Source organism: Cyclospora cayetanensis, unplaced genomic scaffold, assembly GCF_002999335.1.
Source record: "Cyclospora cayetanensis isolate NF1_C8 unplaced genomic scaffold, CcayRef3 CcayRef3_contig_15, whole genome shotgun sequence".
In the NCBI taxonomy this organism is placed as follows: Eukaryota; Apicomplexa; class Conoidasida; order Eucoccidiorida; family Eimeriidae; genus Cyclospora; species Cyclospora cayetanensis.
Genome location: NW_020312092.1, coordinates 106818 through 126830, shown reverse-complemented (window position 1 = coordinate 126830; position 20013 = coordinate 106818). Strand labels below are relative to the sequence as shown.

Genomic DNA, 20013 nt, shown 5'->3' with positions numbered 1-20013 from the left:
CACCACCCCTCCCTCCGTAGCTCCCCAGCCATTGCGCTCCTCGCTCTAGGCTGCCAGTTGGCGGCAGCACGAACGCGCCACCGCGGTAGGATCGAAGGCATTCGCCACTGTAGCGCTGACACATTCACGGAGTTCGCAAGGCTGCGAGGGAGCATCTGCCAGTTCCTGGACAATCGCTGAAGGACCTCGCCAAGAATTGCACGCGGATGCCCTTACAGCCATGGGGCTCCCGTAACTATGCGTGCAGCACTACGCTTTTAGTCGGATACAATGCAGTCCTTAGCTGAGTTACGAGCTTAACATCCAGCATGGTTTTTCATGAGCGAACATCTAGTGGCGCGAAAGCTGGCCTCCCTTCAGGCACACTCAACTGGTGTATGCGTGCGATTGCCCGCCTAAGCAGCTGCCAACGAGATGGGCGCTGTCTTTCCAGTGGAATGTGCACGACCGGCTGGCTCCTTCCACGAGTTCTCCATTGCGTCATCAGGCGCCCGTGAATACACACAGGAGGCCCCCGCAGAAGCCGCTCGTACTACGCAGGGTCAAGGGTGAAAGCTAGGCATTCCTAAACACTTCAAAGTGCATGGCACTACTTCCTCATTCTACTTCCCCCTACCGCTAATTCGCATATCTATAGGAGGCGCGTTACGCAGCCAACCCACGGAAAGCCTTTCCTCTGCGAACATCCATTCATGTCTGCAAGAAAAGTTCGTTCAGCCATTGGCATACCACCAGCAAGGCTACCAGGGCTGCACCAAAACGCGACTCTAGAATTATCTGTAACGCCTGAGCTGCAGCATTTGTCTGCGACGCCAGTTGGCCCTCCTGCTCGGCATGAGCTTTCTGTTGCCCGCTCCTCTGCGGTTGAGCCCGCGGCTCTTCCGGCCTGCTGAGGTGAGGCCGCGAAGTTCTCTGTGCTTCATGACAGGGGCGCAGATCCACTTGTACCTCGGGTCGTTGCGGATTGCCGCGTGCATCGGGTCGATCAGTATAACTTCATAGTACTTGTACACCGAGTCTTGTCCTACCCAGTAGCTGTTGAGCACCCGCAGGTTGCCACAGACGCTGCGTCCGACACGCGCCTCTGCAAGCTGGCGAAGATTGCTGGAGCTCTTCTGCTTGCGCACACCGTGGTGGCAGGGTTTGCCGTAAACGATACCCTTGGCAACGCGCTTCTTGCGATCTCCGCGGCGCACGCGAACACGGTAGATGACAAAGCCTTGCTTCTTCTTGTAGCCCAGTCGGCGGGCCTGCCCACAGAAAAAAGCGCAAACGCACTCGAAATATTGTGGCCGATGCATAGCGAAGCCACGGGAAGTAAGGACCGCTTACGAGACTGCTGAAACGCAAAACCTACCCACGCTACAAAGCCAACAAGAGCCCGGAAGAAAGCGACTAAGGCTGGAACATGCAGAGGCACGGCAGGCAGGAAGCCCGTTTTTTGTTGAATGGCAAAGCCCTGCCAATAGGAAGCATGAATGAAAAGTCGCCACACAGAGGAATGGACGGCCAAATGCCGCGAGCTCCCACTAACCTTGTCGGGACGAGTAGAACGGCTGCATCGGTGGACAGCCGGCAGTTGACGATACTCCCAAGTCCGAACACGGAGGAGGAAACGCAGTACATCGGACTGCTTGCGCTTCCACAGCTCCTCGAGGTACCTGCGCACAAGCGAACATGAATCCGTGATTCGATGGTCATGCCGGCGTATGTACACATGAACGACGACCTCGTGAACATGAATACGTTCAAAAATTATACAAGATCAGGGCGCTGGGGGCGTAAGGACCCCAAGCATCTCCCTGTAGGCCAAAAACGAGCACCCGTTTCGAAATAGATGGACACAGGGGCTGCCGCGCCCCCTCCCAGGCACATTTTCTGTGCGCTTCTCTTCATAAGCGCGGCTATACATGACACATCTCTAACGCTGAAAATCTTGCACGAAAACGCGGTGCGAGGCAGCTGCATTGCCACCTCGCATTACATGCGTGGGGTGCGAGGCGGTCTGCGCGCAACTCTGCTGCTGCCACTTGCCCAGTTGTGCGCCAGTGAACCGTCAGCGCCAGAAATATCGAAGGCTACTACATCGGTCCCGAAATTTGACAAGAAACGCAGCGGCAGAGGACACCCCACAAGCAACCTCAGAGAGGAACCCCGCGCAGGGGTTCACCGGCAGGGGCGTTGCGCATTGCGCTGCTCTCACTTGTAAGCTCCCATCTTCGGAACACGAAAGCGACAGGAAGCAGAAACAAGCCAGCAAAGTGGGAGGACGTGTACCTACAGCTGGCACCGCAAGGCTTCACAACTTTCCAGCCTTCCCCAAGGCATTTGGCCGCCACTCCCGGCAGCTGCGTGGCGCCTCTGGGGTTCGGGGCTGCTCCAGCCCAGCCCCACTCTTACGACTGCTGCTCCTCCGTACGACCAAAGTATTTGTGTATATTTAGTGTACTGTCCAAATTCGATCCCAAGGCACACTTGCAGTCGCCTTTCACTGCAGGCCTCGCTTTTAAAAGGCTGTGCAGCGTGGTCGCTGAGAAGCGGCTTCTTTCACGAAAAGGCCGTTACGCACGCGGTTGCAAGCGTTCAGCCGATTGAGCCTTCTGCAGATTCGTAGAATCCGCGGGTTCGTTCTGTCTGGAGGTGCAGTGGAGACTGGCTGACGCCATCTGTCACACGCAGTATGCATGCAGAAGAAGGATGCGCATGAATGAGAGAGGACCGTACAAGGCAAAACACGCTCCACCACGAAAGCAAAATCGATAGTTGGATGATCACGGTCCCGCCGCACCGACGTGTGTGCGCACATAACAACGGGCCAGGAGCTCTTCAACGCAGCTTTTCCTCCAAGTGCTTTTCCGCGTAGAACCTGTGTCTTCTGTAGGCAGCAATCCCCCTCCCGCCATAGCGGAGCAGAGTTAGGTTCGGAGGGAAAGCGAAGCAAGTTCTACTCGCATTCCCAGCATCATTCGACTTCTCGCTGACTGCCCTACAGTGCATTTTCAAGTGACGCTCCTGATCTCAATGGAGGGTCGGGGGAGGGAAACAGCACAGTCAGCTGGCAGCCGAGTGAAAGGGTCTTCCCGCAAGTCGGAGAAGGGAGAGCTTAAGGCGTCAGCAACGCATGCACCTACCTCCGAACGGGGAGGCAGAGCGGCAGGACGGAGGCCGAGGAAAACCCTAGAGGACGACAGAGACGTTTGCAACAACAAGGGCGGTGAAGAGGCAGCACAGCAGAGCAACAGCAGCAGCGATAGCGACTGCGGAGATGACGAGCTGCAGTTTATCGGAGGCGCAGGCTCAGATGAAGTGCGGGAGGCCATGCCACTGTACAGACCCTTCTGGCAGAGTGCACAGTCTTTCTATAGCCTAGTAGCCTTCCATTCTGTCGGGGTTAAGCAAGACTTTTCCGAAGTGTATCCAGTTGATTCAGGTGCGCTGTTATTCCTGGCCAAGTTGCATGCTGCAGTATGCGCTTTTTGCTCCGCTGGAATCTCAGGAAGACGGGAGCGAGAGCGAAGGCGGGGAGACAGAGAAGGAAGTGGAAGCCACCTTCGAACTCTTTGACCCGCAAGATGAAGATGCAGAACCGTTGTTGCTGCTGATGCGACACTCCAGGATCTATACGCAGCTCGGCTTGCAACCGCAGCAACTGCGAGAGCTAGCGAAAGTCATTGCTGGGCAGGTCAGCCTCGAGGAACGCCCTCTTTTAGGCAGTTTACTTCATGGGAATCTTGAAGTCCACACGCCTTGTATAACGATAACGCTGCATGCGTGTATGTATGTAAATATGTAGTGCATCCGGCTCTCCCGCAATGCCCGTCTGCATGCGCACCCAGGGGCAGCAAACTACAGTTTGTCTGGTAATACCTGTGTGTTGCCACATGTCTTACAAGACGGCTTCTCCTGCTCTGCATGTTTCTGAACACTGCAACGTGGTGTTGGCCATTCGCACTTTCCGCAATAAATGGAACTGGCACTGTATCAGGTGCCGCGTTCACATCGAGTGCTTATATATCAACACATATGAGTCCAGCGCCTAGATTTATCGCACATGTGGTGCATCACCATTTTATGTGTTATAGGGAAATATCGGCAGCATAGCGCGAGCAGGAGTGGGCCCGGAGGGCCGGTCGGAGGCACCAGTGGGGTTGATGACCCTTCTTTCTTGTAGACAATACCCGAAGGCTACGGAGCCAATCGTCAGCAAGATTCTGTCTCTCGCACGGTGAGTATACATGCCCTTCTGGTGGCAGCCCCCCTTTTCCCTGCCGGGCATGTGTGAACCGTCTTGAAGACGTCAGTGGACTTGGCCTTGAGATAAGCTGCGTCGTAGGAGGAGCTTTGTGGCTGCAGGAGCAGCGAGTTTTTATGCAGCACTACTTGGCGTGAAAATGGATGGCAGGCGTTAGAACTGGACTCGTGTTGCTAGAAGAGCCCCCCTTTCATCCTTCGTAGGCACGGGTGTGTGGATGATGCATTGTTTGCAGGGCGCATGCGTCCGAGGAAGCTGCGGCGAAATTGGGTGAGTAAGTTTTGGCAACCGTGTGCGCAAGGAGACTCTGTAAACGCAGTATCTCAAGGTCTTCCTGAGGCATCCTGCGCTCTTGGGCCTGGGTAGGCCCCTGAGGAGTCTGAAACCCTAGTCAACTTCTCGTGAAGGTGGTCTTGGAGCCTTTGAATTGTGACCATGCAAATGTGCAGGCAAACTGCTAAGATCTGAGTCAACTACTAGCTGCGACGGCGCCAGCAAGGCCACAAAAGGAAAGGCAGACACAAGCGAGACGCGGGGGGAGACGATGACCGGCCTGTTGATCGGCTGCAGACTTAGGAACCTGCCCTTGGAAGTGGCTGCCGAAGCGGCGGAAGCGCTCGCGGAAGACGTAAAGTGGTCCCTTGAAACACCAGAGATGGACGAGGAGGAGAGGCCCTGGTATCGTTTTACCCATGTGGTCGGCACTGCACTGTAAGCTATTCCTCCTGTCCGATATCGCATTTTCTTGTAATTTCGCCGTTGCAGGGATGACCCTTTGGTGTTTGCCTTAGAACCAGAGGCAGGCCGTGCACTTGTGGTTGTTGTTACGATGCAGCATCTACCGCGATGCAGAGGCAGAGCAGGTGACTAAGAAGCAGAAGCGTGGCTTGGGCCTGGGTAAGCCAAGACGGGTCTTGCGAGCAGCGGCCAGCACTAAAGAGCGACTATCTTCTGACGCGCCACCCTTTCAGCCGGCGAAATTGCCAGCTACGCGCCTTTCGTGTAGAGTGCCATACCGACTACACGAAGGAGATGTAGCGGTAGAGCTAGCGTCGTGTGGGTGTCACTCAGGATTCGTCCCTGCATTTGCAGAATTGGAGCAAGAAGTTCTTGCGGAGGGCGCTGAAGTTGCATTTGCGGCTCCCACCAACCAAACAGTACGTTCCAACCCGACACCAAGCAACCCCCCGTGGATTCATCTCTGTACCTACAGCATGTGCTGTTTATGTGGATTCCCTTATCCCTTATTTTATGACCAGCCTTTTCCCAAAGCTGCTAAAAGGTGGGTCCTGTGATATGTTTGATGGCGCAGATGCGCTTTAGTGCCGTGCCGAGTGAAGGCGGCAGGGACCAGGAGGCAGGTCGAACCCGCGTTTCAGTAATGAAGTCACTTCAAGAGTTCCTCTTGGTATATGCAATACCGTACGATCATTTTGAACTGAACCAGCGTCGTGTCAAGCAGCGACTGGCTGTAAAGGCGAGCATGGGCCAGCTGTAGCGGGAACAGTTTTGCCCTATCGGCAAAATATCCTGGTTCGCACGTCTCCCAGGTAGTCCTTCAAAACCATTCAGGTATAAACTACAGGACGACCTTGACTCTTGACTGCTTAGTGGCAGCGTGAAAGCACGAGCTGGTCTGCCGGTGCGCTCGGCTGTGAGCTGAAAATACACGTTTGAGAGGAGCCCACCGGATAAACTAGTGGGCAGCCGCGTTTGCGAAATACATTGCGAGAAAAGATGTGCCCATTGCAGCACGTAGGCTGCTCATCCGCCTTGGGGGGGATGCTAGGGAGATGCACCTTGTGCACGGGAAACAGCAGGCCTTTTTTAGATTCTCGTATCTTTGGGGGTTCGGAGTACATTTGCCCAAGGTTTTCTCGGCGTCCCTGGGCCGCTCTACTTGGAATCATCGCAGACTTCGGGGCAATTAAAGAGAATTTCCCCCAACTCTGTTTACCTGGCGTGTTACCCTACAGTGGCCTGAGGCACTTCTGGCAACTGGAATCCAGTTCTCGCACCTATCATCCATAGGCCAAGTAGTACTGCCTGCGAAACCTTCGCTTGGGCTTCCGTAATTGTTTGAACCTTCTGTGCGTGGGGCTGTCCTCATGGGACGTGCCTTGTCTCATCATACTGAACCAATTAGGTATGGTAGTTTTACAAAAGGATGTTGATGCGTTATAATTGGAAGTGCCTGACAACAGCACGCTAAATACAGGCCAAAAGCAGCTTTTAGGAATGCAAATAATTTCGACAGAGCTACACCCCTCAGGCTCTCACGACCGGCTGCTTGCTGGTTTGTAACGCCGGCGGCTCGTTGAGGCTCGAGTCATAAGTGTAGCTTTTGTTCCAGAGTGCAGGTAACGACGGGTGCTCAGTTGGCAGTGCATGCTGCAGTGAACCCGCGCATGCATGTCTAAGAAATGACAGCCTCGACGCCCTTTCTGGTATGCTGTTGCCCTATCGCTCCTTTTATTTGGCCAACACAAAAGAAAATTTCCTTGCACAGTACGCCGCCGTTCTCAGGCAGAATAGCTCTGGTCAGTGGACAGCGAGGCCGTGCCTGCAATTAGAGGTAGCCTACAGTGCATCGTTACGCCCGACGACGAACTGTCTGTGGGATGGTGGTGGCAGTTCGGAATGCATGGTGGCAGCGATGACCGATATGTTGTCACCTGATCCGCGATCATATGCTGTAAGCATGAGACTTCGGAGTGCTCCCACAAGACCACCGTTTGATTCTGCCAACGCAGACTTGAGTACTTCTTCCAAATCTTTGTCTACTGTCTCGAAAAGGCCTGTTTGTACGCAAAGATGGTGTACGTGTGTACGTGAGTACCCATGTACATATACACTTGTACCCATACATTCAAACAAGCAGATCCTTTCAGCATCCGTCATTTTTGGTTTCTATTAAATGCAGAGCCGTAGAAACAGCAAGAAGCAACTACGCAAGCGGTCCATGTCTCTGTTCGGACACCCCAAGGCGAGACATTGTGCGGTGAACATGATCACGGGTTCTCACAGGAAAAAGCCCGTTTCCCTACGAGTCTCCTGCTCACCGTCGCAAGCCAAAAGGATGAGCGATGTAATTGGGATACTTTCCGTACGCTGGCCGGGAACTGCCACAACCTGCTGCTCTGCGGCAGGCCGCGCTGTGTAGTCCTTAAACATCTAGCGGCACAACATCAAACACTATGTAAGCCCCTGCTTGAGGTGGGAAACTGCAGCGACAATATCGGCCCAGTTACTGGCCCCCACATCTAGGCGAGGTCTACACACCTCCGCACAGGCATACAAAGCTCCATATTTAGAGACAACCGTGACGAACCATGCAACGTTGCCTTGCTTGTGGATTTATTTGGACTTACAGCATCTCCAAATGCGCGAGATAGTGCAAGCACCCCTCCTACACGCCACACACCGCCGACCTGATAAACGCCTCCTCCAGCTGCCTCAATACGGGCTGCCTCTTCGGGAAGTTCAGGTTTGTGGTCTTGGGTCAAACTAATTGGGGCCCCATCGAACTTCAATACTATTATGCGGGAGTCGCCTGAGAGTGAGCATTCCAGCAGAAAAGGCCCCTAAAAGGGGCAGTTTTTTCCCGTATGCGCAATCCACGCTTTTCTGCCATAGAGCGAAAGAAGCACGGTTACTGGGAAGGATCATTCGAAGAAAGCCTGCCTACCAACAAAAATCGAGTGAACCTTGAAGCTGTCTGCTGCCAGAATATCTCGCTCCACGACCAACATTGCGGCTGTGAGTGCAGTGCCACATGCGCACGTGCTCACACAAATAACACTTTCATTTGTGCTGCTCAGCTCAGACAGGAGTCGGCTATCTGTCACTCACATTTGGAGAATCAGCAGCTAGCGGCTGCACCCAAGCATCTTAAGTCTGCATTTCCAGGTTCCCTAGTGAACTTACTAGTAAAAGTAAATGTGCTGCATGGAGAGCTCACCTGTGGACCCAGAGTTATTGCATACCCTGTCGGCAATTAATTTCTTGTCCATCTCGGTGCAGGCATCCGCAATTACTTCCTCATCAAATTCAAGTGGTTGTTTGTGTCTTGCATCTACGGCTTTAGCTGGGAGCCCATGGAGAAGCACCAAGCACAGCATACGCGCGTGTCGGGTTATCGCAGGTGTCACGGCAACGAATTGCCCGGCTCAGTAGGATCCAGTGGAGGTCGTGAATACCTGCCTCGTCGCAGTTTGCGTCTATGTGTGGGTAATTCAGGAATGGAAAGCTACATGTAAGTCTTACCAATCATTTGATGAGCATTGTGTTTGAGGTATTCTGCAGTTTCCGCTCCTCCGTGTCCGTCGAAGAGACCTAAAAAAAATGCATTATCATTGAGTTGCTCCAGAGTCGTCAGCCTCTGAGCAACGCAAAATCATCGTAATATCACTAGCATAGTTTTCGATGAGTGGGTTCTGGTGGATGCACCTCGTGGGCTGGCTTGAGGCGCGAGCTATTGCTTGTGTGTGGTTGCGCACGTCCTCGTCTGTCGGCCTTCTTCCCTTCATTGTTGCGGAAACGGCCTGCATGTACCCCACTGTTTTGACTTCAAAATGAATCGCTACATCTTCGTTTGGATCAGGTCCAGATTCCGTGCCGTCTGGATTGGTAGCCTCCTCTTCTTGGAGCTCTTGGGCTTCCTGCCTGCTGTTCTCGATGTCCAACTCTGCCGCCTCGCCATTATCCAAATCAGGGCCCAAATCTCCCCTGTGCAGCTTGCTGGTGAGCTTGCTGCTCATGCGAAGACCGCCTGTGGGGTATGGTTGAAAAATAAGCATTGTCATGAGAAGAGTCATAATACAACTCCGAGTGACCGACGTAGGCGTCATGGCGCCAGCTGCCAGGGAATCCTACAGTTAAAGAAGAAGGCGGCGCTGTCAACACATAGGCCTTGGTTTAGTGTGTAGATCTACACAGGCGAGGCTATTCCAGTGCTCTGCGCTTTTCACTGCCTACTTCCCCGTCTAGTTGCCACCGGCGCTGGATGCTTGAAAAACACTCACAGGGCGATACAGCAGAGAGCGAAGTGACACGCAGCCCCTTGAATTACTAGTAAAGATGTCAACTACTGTGGGAATGCCTGGTTTAGTGCAGGGCTTCGCAGCTGGATAGAGCAATTCGCGCCGCAGCCGACTCATGCCTCAGTGGGCGCACAGGCCTACGAAGGATTGAGCTACATGAAAAAGAATTAAACGCTTTGTCTCCTTGGTTCAAGCAAAAATGGGCTGAAGTTTAATAAGGGGCGGTCATCAAAGAGAGAGCGCCTTGGGGCTATGATGATTGCACAGGTACCTCCTCTCGTGCCGGGAGAATCGGCACTGCTGTAGGCTGGGCTACCCACAGAAAATTATCACCGAACAATTTCCCAAAAAAGAAGCTTTGAATAAAGCGACCACCTAGCTCGGCCTTCTTTTATTATATTCTTTTTGGAGAGCATTTTAGCTCCACATTTCAAGGATTTGTGGCGTAAATTTGTATACCGAGTTACTGCACGCGAATGCTTGAACTGTTGCGTGAAAGAAGCATGTTGTACCCGTATAATCGTCACCTTCCTAATCAGAAGCTTTGTGGGCTGAGAGGAAGATGTTGAGCGGTCCCTCTAGGAAGAACTCTGAGCTCAGCCTCCACTGCGCCAATGCCCGGTCTCGTGTCCCTTTACTGATGCCCGGACGGAGGGTCACAAAGGGTGTACCGCATTGAGCGTGACATACACACTTTCCTCTGCAGTACCTATATTTAACTAAGCATTAGTAAAGATTTGATTAGTTGGTCTGTCTGCTTGTATATCTAAACGATTGAAGAGTGCTGCTTTCAATACAAGAAGAGGCAACGCTCTGTGTGTATTCGCTGGAGGCTGAGTGCAACTAGCTTAGAATGCTTGGAGTGATTAAAGGGTGGAGGCACGCTTGACCTCTTCAGTCGGTAGCACTGCATAGTCCGATGCAACTGCTTTATGCTTATTCATTGGCCGTGCAAGCAGTTGGATGTTGACGCGGTCCATCTAAGTTCCCCGTAGGGGGACACTTAACTCCAAAGTCAATACAAACTTGATAGAGAGCAATTCAGGCATTCCGACATAGCTACCTCGTTCCTCTGCTCGTGCCTCTCAGAGTTTTCCACATTTTGGGGGAGGGACAGCTAAGGTATGCCTATCTGCACCCTTTGAGCACCTCAGGCATTCACAGCTAATTGTCTAGGACATGCACTCCTACCGTTGCTTCTTCTTGTATTGAACTGAGAGTACTATACAATAAATATGACGTACGAACAGACACAGCAGCTCAGCTATACTTTTCCTCATTCCCAGCTAAGTACAACTCGTGTATAGAAAGTCCTCCAGTGTAGCTTAACCCGCTACGCCTTACCCCCCACTTCAGAAAACATGGCCGTGTATTCAGCATTTGTCTGTCTCCACCAACTGCGTGCAGCACAGCAGAAGTTTCTGCACTATCACGCTTTTTTACGCTCTCCAGGCAGGCAAAAGCCCGAAAACATTCCAATTGACAAAAGCGATTGTGTACAGCCGGCCAAAAGTTGGCGAAAACAGAGATACAAACACTAGCAAGCAACGAACGAGGGGCCAACAGTACGACCACGGCGACGCTATCGCTCGCTCTAGTCGGAGGGTTAAATTGTGAGCCTTTTGCCACGTGCAAGCAGAGGACAAACAAGAAGCGCAAGAAAATCAAAATGCACGCTTGTTTAGTAGCGCCTGAGCTCCTCACGGAGTAATGTCCGCATGCCAGCATAGCTAACGCACGCAACATAGTCGATGTGTAGGCTTTGTCAGAGAAATTAGGAAGAATGTAAGACAGAGAGGACTGCGACTCCTGCGCAGGAATCGGAGTCTTGAGATCACTTGACAGAAATAACCGGCAAAAACTAAAGCAACACGCATAGTTAAAGGTAGATCTTTGGGGCGATGGATGTGCTTGGGAACGAAGGTTATGAAGGAGCGTGAGAAATGCCGTTCATAGCGAATAACGTTGCGAACAGAACCGAGCCGCAAAGCGTTTCACAGGCAATGAAGCCCCTAGCTGCTCCTCGGTCAACCAGTAAGGCTGTCGTTTCCTATCTTACTTTACTAGGAACTCCTGCATGGTACCTTCTTGGCGCGCAGCAGCCCTCGAACTCAGCACCTCCACGGCTCTCTATAAATCCCTTGTCTCTGTATCAGTCACTTGCCTGCGCAGCAAAGTCCGCGAATAGGTCGCAAAGTTTTGAAACTTCTCTAGGAAAAAAAATGTTGGTATTTCTTTCGCACCGACAACTTTTAGTGAAGTCGATAGAATAGAAAAGCACATTGAAAAGTGAGCGAACCGCGAATGGTCCCATCCACCTTGCCGCATACTTTGGGCAAGTTAATGGTGCACCAGGTACACCAGCTGATCCACTAGGACTAAATCTCTAGCTTGAGAGTATACAACTGGCCTTTTTCATCACTACTTACTTCTTGTCGCTCTTGAGCTTTGTGCATACAATCACGAGCACTAGTCAGCTGCTGTCCCAATCCTTCATACTCTAGTCGTTGTTGCTGATTCCAAACCCTCAGGTATAGGGGAAAAGGGATCCTCAATGTAAACTAGGGATGGAGGAATCCCCGGATAGACGCTTCTGTTATTGCATTGTAAGCTCACTAAGAACAAGGAAGAAAGTATGCTAAGCAAGTAAACCTTCGTGAGCATGCACTGGCACACACTGCAGAGAACTCCCGTTAATGCGCTTTCTCTGTTCATTTGCTTGGGGTAGGTCGCAGTAGTTACATTGTGCTTAGTGAGTTGATGGCTCACAACGGCGATCGAGAACGCTGTATGGAGCTTTGAATTTCTATTCGTAGTGCTGTTCGGGTGGAATCCGTGAAGAACCAAGATATTCGTTAACCATAGTTGGGCGACTTCCAAAGCTGTGACATTGCTGGAGCCAGGGATGGGATAGGCTTATTTGCTGTCTACCGACGACAAAGTATGTGCTATCCTGTTCTTTGACCTTCGACAGTCCCGCAATAAAGCTTATACTGAGATCTGGCCAAATTTCCTCACGAACTGAAAGCCTCCGCAAAGGCCAGGTTCAACAGCTTTGCGCGGCATGAGCTGCTGAGAATCTGAGCGTAACATTACACGAACCTCGGCCGAGAGGAGCACCTCAGGCAATCCAAAGGGCTCAAGAGCTTTTCCACTGTAGTGTGAATGACAATGTGACCTGAAAAAACATGGTTAGTGCTTTGCGCAGGGCAATACGGAGAGTCGAAGTGTGCATGATACGAACTGCCTGCTTTGTGTTGAACCACAGCGGACCATCCAGAACGTGGTATGATTCACTCTTTGGCTGCTCTGGATTTGAGCAATTATTGCGGATACAAGGGAGTCTCTTTAGGACCACCAACGTCCTGAAAACTCTTTCTCAGGGACACTGTAGAATGCAGGTCGGTTTCAACAGTAAAATAAAGCCTACATAAATGATGCTAGCATTTCTTACACCTTAGCGCCACACAAGAGTTCTCTCCACACTGGACAACGCTGCTGGGTTTTGATAAAGTGTTGATATGTTTTGTAGAGCCCGTATATACCACATCAGCTTGCAGGCCAGCCTGTGCCCCCTCAGCAGCCGTTCTAGCACTGTCTACCTCTACCATCACAGAAATTTCCAAATTGTTGCGTGAATATTTAAATTGCTGAGCTAACAAATGACTTGATCGAGCGCGAGCTCACCGACTCGCTTCGAGGCAACCTACCATTTAACTGCATCCACAGCCAGTGGATGAATGGGGGCCAGCTGCATCGAACCATGCTGCGCTACCAACTGTAAGGCTTCATAAAAAGTATCAGCAGGTAGAAACTTAGCCCCAGACTCAATACAAACCTGATTAAAGTTTGTTGAATGTTCTGTGAATTTGCTTTCGCCTTCCCCTATTGCAATCCTTAGAGGTCCCCACATGGGGGAAGCGGGCCAGCTAAGGTGCACGTAGGTGCACCCCTAAGCATTCCGTTCACAACTGGTTGCACATAGTATATAGGACAGACGCGAAAACGTTGCGTCTCCTTGTCTCGAGCCAAAAGCACTGTGCAGGACATCAGGTACACCCATAGGCAAACCAGCTAGACAGTTGTGACCTAATTCATAGCTAAAAATAACTACTAGTGGAGAATGTGTGAATGTACTTTTGCTCGCTACGAAGTTATTCGGCTCACCATTATAAGTATGGGAGAGGAAACCCCCCGAATACGGTAGGTAGGTGAAGCCTCTACATTGTGACCACTGAGGGGAGCAGGCGTGCAGTTTGTTGCAGGGTAGGGTGAGATCGCGTGGGGGAACGTGGGTAAAAACAGTCAGAGTTTTAGAGAGCCCTTGCTGCAAAAACTCCAACGTCCAGAGAAGAGAGCGCCGCGAAGGCGGATTAACCCAAGCTGCAACCATGCCGCTTCCTGAGAGTACATAACTACGGCCAACTGCGCTGCTGCAAATGCCTGGATTACAAGAAGAGGAACCCGTAGAGACACGCCGTTCTCTAGTGGCACACCACCCCAAGCATTGCCGCTCAAAACGACATCCTGGTGCAGTCCGTTCTCTACGAGGGACGATGCAACGTGTTGAGGGAGCAGTTGCCGTGCCTCCTACCCACGTATCCGAACGGTTCAAGAGATTCTCCTGTCTGGTCTCCTACTGCAGCTTTCAAGCTCTCACTCCTACTCAAGAATTGCTTGGTAGTGCGTGTGCCCCTAATCAACCTAGGCCCGTCCGCGCTAGACCTGGGCGCCCTGTTGGAGAGCGTGGGGTGGATTTATGGGTAGGTCCCCGTTCTGCAGGTGACTTGGTTTTCGCGATGAGCAACTGGTGCTGCTGGTGCGGCAGACCCTGCTGGAGACTAACTAGTACTCCCGGCGGCTGTCCAACGCTACTGGTGGTGTCACGGTCAAGCGCTTCTAATCCTGGCTGCTCAAACTGCACCGCGCTGAGCGTCTGCCCCGGTACAGCATCATTCAGCGCACCCAGCGGCACGACGGAAAGCGAGTCTCTGCCTTTCTTGTGCATGCGGTTCCCACTGCCCCTCACAGATCGCCCTACCGCCATCTGATCCCCATACACCTCGGGAGTCGACAGCGACCCCATCAGAGAATCCGCAGGCTGCGTGGCGGGGAGAGTCGTATTGGGAGGCTGCTTGAAGCGCTTCGCACGGCCACCAGGAAGCCCTTGCTGGGTTGATACTGTGCTGGAACCACATGGGGAGCTCGTAGAAATTCCCACGAAACCACCATCCCCAATGCGCTCCTCCCCCGCACACGGCATCTGCGACCTGCAGTCCTCAGACACACCAGCATACGGAGACGCTTCGCTTGCTTGGTGCTTCTTCGCCGCCGGCCCCCCTGCCGAAGGGGGGTGAGGCCGCTTGATGGCGCTGTTTGCATCCAAGCCGGATGCTGCAGCGCTGTTGCTCCGTGCTGCCTTCTTCTTGATGGGGCGGCTGCGGCTGGTGCCCGCGACCGATGAAGGGGGGGCCCCGCCCGCGGAAAAGGCATAAACTGCATCTGAAGGGACTTCTGGAGGTCCAAGAAGACCAGAGTCGTCTTTGCAGCAAACGGATCCACTTGTAGGCGCAGAAGACAGCCCCAATCGACCTCGAAGAGAGGTTCGTCGAGTAACAAGCGTCCCATGGACCGGTGCCGCAAGGGGCCCTATGCGATGAGCCAAATCTTCCGGGCGATCCGCACAGGGGCCCAAAGTGTCGTCTGACTTCCGCCTCGCGACGCGAGTCATCTCCTCTCCGCCAACCTCTTTCGCCAACTTGGCCAGAGATACCTTGAAGCCCTCCGTTTCCCCACGAAGAACCCGGAGGAGCTGATTCAGCACCACCACCTTTTCTTTCATTAGAGCATGAGCCTCACGACTGCTGTTGCCAGCGGCTCCCGCCTCCGCCTCAAGTTCCGGGTCATTATAGAGAGCCTCGGGCACCTGCTGGCCACTGTATGACTGCAGCTTTGCTCTGGCCATCGCCAGATACCGGCTCCTCCGCCGCTGCGCATCTTCGCTGTATTCTTCGCACTTCGCGTCAAGCTCACGTAGCAACGCAAGAGAGCGCTTGACCCATCGAGGCAAGGAAAGGATATCTTCCAGAAACGCATCCAAGTTGTCACCCATCCTCACCCCCGTTCGCACTCAAACGAGCGGCGGGTGGGGCTCTCGTCAGGCTGCTGTTCCCTTTGAAAGGAAACCAATTGCAGAAAGATCCCAAAATTCAGTTTATAGAGAAAACGCACAAAACTCGCTGCACGCAGCTCTAGCAAATGGCAGGGAAACCAGGAAAAAGACCTCCAAGAGAAATGTGCAGAAGTTCTTGGAAAGCGGTTGCCCTTAAACCTAATAGTATAGCAATTCCATCTCATTCACCGCATTGTACATATCTTGTTACTTATGGGTAAGATTCAATGGTATCAGCTGGATATTGTGCATGCGGAGTGCTTTTGTATCAAGCCAATGTTCAGGAAGCAGCCCCAAAGGCAAGCACTGACCGCGAAGTACGCGCGGTAATCGAGTTGGCTTCCCACCTGGTATCCCGCCAAAGATTTCGTGTATGAAGCTCTTGTTCGCACTTCAAATGTGCTGGGTGCCGAAAGTGGTTAGAAGAGCACTTCACTCGTATAGCGCCTTGAAGTGTAGGTCTTCGGGCTGCAAAGAGGCTGGAAGCCCTTCACTTGGAATAAGGTGCCTTTTAGTTCCTATCTCACGGGAAGGAGGCTGTAGAGGGTTGGAATTTTCCCCCCACTTGATAAAGAACTAACGCCTGTGCGTCTTGGAGGGCCTCGGTAGCCAAATACGGGGTGAAGCTTTCCTGGGCAATCAGGGGTCATTATGGGTCCATACTCAGGGCATTCTTTCCAAGTAATTAGCACTGTGGACAGGTGTAAGAACTGTAGGAGATTCTTCTTGGTCCCAACTTGGCTACTCTGATGCTGCTGTTGTTTGTTGGCCTCTTAAGCACTTCACGTGTGTTGCAGGTTGCTCTTTCTTGATATGTAGAGCTCCCTGTAGACTAATTTACATCATTAGGTTTCCTTACAATTGGCTGTGCAGTTTGGCTGTTCGTGTGTTGCCTTTTGGCGGAGTGGGATTATGGTCACTCTATGTACGGAGTACGTGGATTGCGAATGTGCTGGCTTACATTGTGCAGTTGCGAGCGAATACGTAGACTGTAGAGCAAATGTACTACATGTATCCCTTTTGTCCCTCTATCCGCAGGCTGTAGATATAGCAGGTTGGGCGAACGGAAGAGTGTCAACTTTTTTGGGAGATATGTGACAGCTTTGCTGCAGCTGTTGATAGCCTATTGCCAAAACTATAGACGCCGGAACCAAAGAACCCAGTCGTACATCTGGATGAGCGCTGCTTGTGGGCTTCGTATGATGTTTTCCTTCAAGTTCTATGAACTCAGGGCATCCTCTTCCAAGGGGGCAATGCAACGGGCTGAGGTAAACTCTAAACCTTTATACTATTTATGTTTGATTAAGAGCTAATACAAAAAACTGTCTGGTTGGTTTGCATATTCACTGTCGTTTTTATTCCGGAACTCTGGGAGCTCGATGCACGAGGACGCAATTTTGCGTGCATGTGCCTAGATGCTATGTACAACCAACTGTGATTACTCGGAGTGCCCAGAGGGTCCATGTATGCGCACCCTAGCATTCCCGCTTCCCCATGTAGGGAACTATGAGGGGCGCGAACAAGAAACTGCAAGATTTCCTTTGTAGAGCATTTATTGTTTTCTATTCAGTCTGTCTCCTTGCTGGAGTTGAGCGACTACCCATGGACACCACAGATGAAGCAGCGCAGTTGGTAGCAATGTATCGTTTAATGCGACTGTTCCCCGTTCATTCACTGGCCATAGATGCTATCAAATCTCAGGTTCTCTACAACAGTCTTCCAGCTTCGATTAAGTCATTTGAAAATTCAACACTCTAACTTTTAAACTAATGGCTTCATAAAAGCATGCAATGGAGGTAGACAGTGCTACAACGCCGGTTGAAGGCGGCAGAGGTCTACCTGCAAACAGATTTGAAAGCACTACCTACGCACTGACGAGCTGCAGTCTCCCCGAACTATCTGGTTCCGAATCGAAATGCGCCTGTTTAAGCAGGAAAGGGGGTAAAGGACAACGCACGCAAGTCTATGCGTATGAAGGCATGATTCGTCAGCCGACTGTCTGCTTATACTAGTGTTGATCCTGTTATGCCGACCAGAATAGTACGACGGCTATAAGGATGGGGGAATACTAGAAGATTTCATTACCCGGTTGAAGATGTACTCGCTTTGTCCCACAACAGCACGCAGGGGTACTTTTTGCGGCATGTTCACTGGGAGGCAAAACGTTTCAATTGTGGACCAGTTTATAGAGAGGAAGTCACTTGCTTAGTACAGTTTGAAACTTCCTACTAGTTTTGACTGATCGATTTCGCGGAAAATAGCCCAACAGCAAGCTGTAGCAGAAATGAGACAGCTTTCAACAAGGGGATCTCGATCACTTTAGATGTACACCGAGAAATACGGAATCATGGCTCAAAAAGCCGTAACGCAGACAGCAGCTGCTTCATCAGTAGTTCATCTCGGGTCTGCGTAAAGAGCCACGTCAGAAAAACTCCCGTGCAGTTTAAAACTATTCCAGGCTTTCAGCAGAAGTGCCGTCATAGCAGCATTTCTAATGAGCGCACGTGTCCCGAACAAGTGGCTAACGGACGAAAAAGTACATTCTTGGGGGGACCTGTGGCCCAGTAGAATTCGTTGTTTTCTAACACTACGGTATAAAATCCTTACAGCTTTGAATTTATGGATTGCAGCGTCGAGGACAACAGAAGTGTGCGAGGGGCTAAACAATTTGTCCATTTTAAACTGATTCTTAGCGGAAATTCCCAGGATGTTGCATAATGTTTGTCGCTGAGCCTGTCACGTATGGCCACCGTAGCTAGCCGTGCTGCCATTCAATATGTTTGTACAACTCAACCTTCTAGCGCGCATGATAAGCAGCCAAAGGGAAGCAGCTCTCCCGACCTCCACACAAGGCTCGCTAATTGGCGCGCATGCCATATCGTGTTCTACAAACCTATATTGAACCCTTACGCGAACCCGTCTATGCGGGCTATGCCGCATATGTTAGCACTGCCGAGCTCTAGTACGAATCAATGCAACGCCTACCAAAGAACTCTCCCTTCCGCCCAGAGGCCCCAGTTTCCAAAATCAAGACGCCTTTTCGACTAAGCTTGCTCTAGGAAACGCGGGCGAGCCAAGCAACATTATGGTACGCCACCTCCAACCAAAGCCTAACTCTCTTCGACTGTGCCGCGCGAAGGGCTCGTTCGCTCACATCCAACACCTGTGCCTGCTTAGCAGTGAAGTGTCTACCACCTGGATGCTCGCACGTAGCAGCCGCATTCTACCCTTCATGTAATGCCTCGCTTCGGTCCCAGGCTCTCATCTCACCATGTGGCCCTCTGCAAGCAGATAGAAACAGAACAAGAGTCCGCAGATCCACATATTTAAGACGCTCTACTTCCCGAAGGTTTAGCATATGCAGGTCCATGTTAAGCATTTTCCAAATCTCAAGTATTTTCTCGAAATAGCAGGTACAGGGCATGTACAGTGCCTTCACAGCGGTACATACCCGAGAGCCTATACAAAATTGAGGCTGGATTCGCCTTCAAGGCCAGTGACAGGCGCTGTATGCCCTGCCCCATCATCAAAACCAGAGCCGGCAGTTCCGAGAGCGTCTGGTCTGCTCTCCACCGCTCCTACTGTACTGGTGTGTGCATCTACTGCGGCCTTGAATAAGGCCCCCAAGAGGGAAAGGCACGTCCGCTGGCGACGAACCGCTTCAATGAATACCTGCAATGGGCTTGCCTGCCACAGCACACCCCCACAGAACCTTGAACTTGATTGAGTAGGCACTGTGGTCCTTAAACTACAATCTGATATATGTGGATTCAAGTTGGAATAGAGTAAGAGACCTCACATCAATGGCTTGAATCCGGAGCTCAATGGACGGAGTGAGCGGGTGTGGCTGCCGAAGACCAACAAACTTAACGCGCTTATCCCGCAAAAGGTCGCTGTACCAGCGCACACATGTATGCATAAGCACATATATGCACAAAACGTCCTTCTTCCTGTATAGCTCGTTTCTGGCAGTGCCTGACCTCCATTGCTGCACAAATATGCTGCCAATACCCCGTCCAGCAGGAAGGGAGCGCCAGGACAAAGATGGCGGAGAATTGTGGAGGAGCACTGTCACAGCTTCGCACGAGCGTACTTTCTTAGTAGGTAGCCTACGGTATAATCCTCCAGATACAACGTGAAAGTGCCACAAAGTGGAAAGCGCATATCAGGGACCCATTCCACTCTGCACACAGCAAGCAAATATATGACCGAGGAGTTCCTAATGAAAGACTCACGGAGTATCCCGCCAGTGTACACTCAAAATAAGGCGTCTTGATGGCAACAAATGCCCAACATATCATGGAAAAGTGCTGCAAGAATATGCTGGATTCGGATTAACTGCTTACTTGTGCACTCCCGGAGGAAGTTCCAATACATCGGCTGCATCTGGCCTATTGACCGATGTTGATTGCTTCACCATATTCAATCAGGAGACAGGGCTCAGTACGAAGCTTCAGTTATGCAGCCGACTCGACGTGCCATCCACTGCTGAATGCGTATCGTCCATATGATCCCCTCTCCCGAGATCATAAACAAACCTTCCGGCC

The 20013-nt window shown here is 51.7% G+C and overlaps 5 protein-coding genes across 5 annotated transcripts; 1 reads left to right on the top strand and 4 right to left on the bottom strand.

Moving 5' to 3' along the window:
- Window positions 1-773: 773 nt before the first annotated feature.
- Window positions 774-2217, bottom strand: LOC34622559 (60S ribosomal protein L15). Its single transcript, XM_026336855.1, has 3 exons — window positions 2204-2217; window positions 1535-1661; window positions 774-1250 (listed from the first exon to the last, which is right to left on the bottom strand). Exons 1-3 carry the CDS (start codon window positions 2215-2217, stop codon window positions 774-776), a joined length of 618 nt encoding a protein of 205 aa, XP_026192640.1.
- Window positions 2218-3021: 804 nt separating this feature from the next.
- Window positions 3022-5750, top strand: LOC34622560. Its single transcript, XM_026336823.1, has 8 exons — window positions 3022-3195; window positions 3346-3465; window positions 3497-3682; window positions 4083-4225; window positions 4456-4614; window positions 4715-4963; window positions 5088-5409; window positions 5565-5750. The coding sequence occupies exons 1-8, from the start codon at window positions 3022-3024 to the stop codon at window positions 5748-5750; spliced, it is 1539 nt and encodes a 512-aa protein (XP_026192608.1).
- Window positions 5751-6832: 1082 nt separating this feature from the next.
- Window positions 6833-9051, bottom strand: LOC34622561 (probable protein phosphatase 2C 45). The gene is made up of 7 exons (XM_026336821.1): window positions 8752-9051; window positions 8519-8633; window positions 8214-8339; window positions 7941-8009; window positions 7624-7805; window positions 7315-7426; window positions 6833-7050 (listed from the first exon to the last, which is right to left on the bottom strand). Exons 1-7 carry the CDS (start codon window positions 9049-9051, stop codon window positions 6833-6835), a joined length of 1122 nt encoding a protein of 373 aa, XP_026192606.1.
- Window positions 9052-13993: 4942 nt separating this feature from the next.
- LOC34623587 lies at window positions 13994-15406 on the bottom strand. Its single transcript, XM_022736705.2, has one exon. It carries the CDS (start codon window positions 15404-15406, stop codon window positions 13994-13996), a length of 1413 nt encoding a protein of 470 aa, XP_022588360.2.
- Window positions 15407-18925: 3519 nt separating this feature from the next.
- Window positions 18926-19886, bottom strand: LOC34623588 (DNA-directed RNA polymerase II subunit rpb11). The gene is made up of 4 exons (XM_022736706.1): window positions 19813-19886; window positions 19560-19649; window positions 19266-19359; window positions 18926-19153 (listed from the first exon to the last, which is right to left on the bottom strand). Exons 1-4 carry the CDS (start codon window positions 19884-19886, stop codon window positions 18926-18928), a joined length of 486 nt encoding a protein of 161 aa, XP_022588361.1.
- Between the last annotated feature and the right edge of the window lie 127 nt (window positions 19887-20013).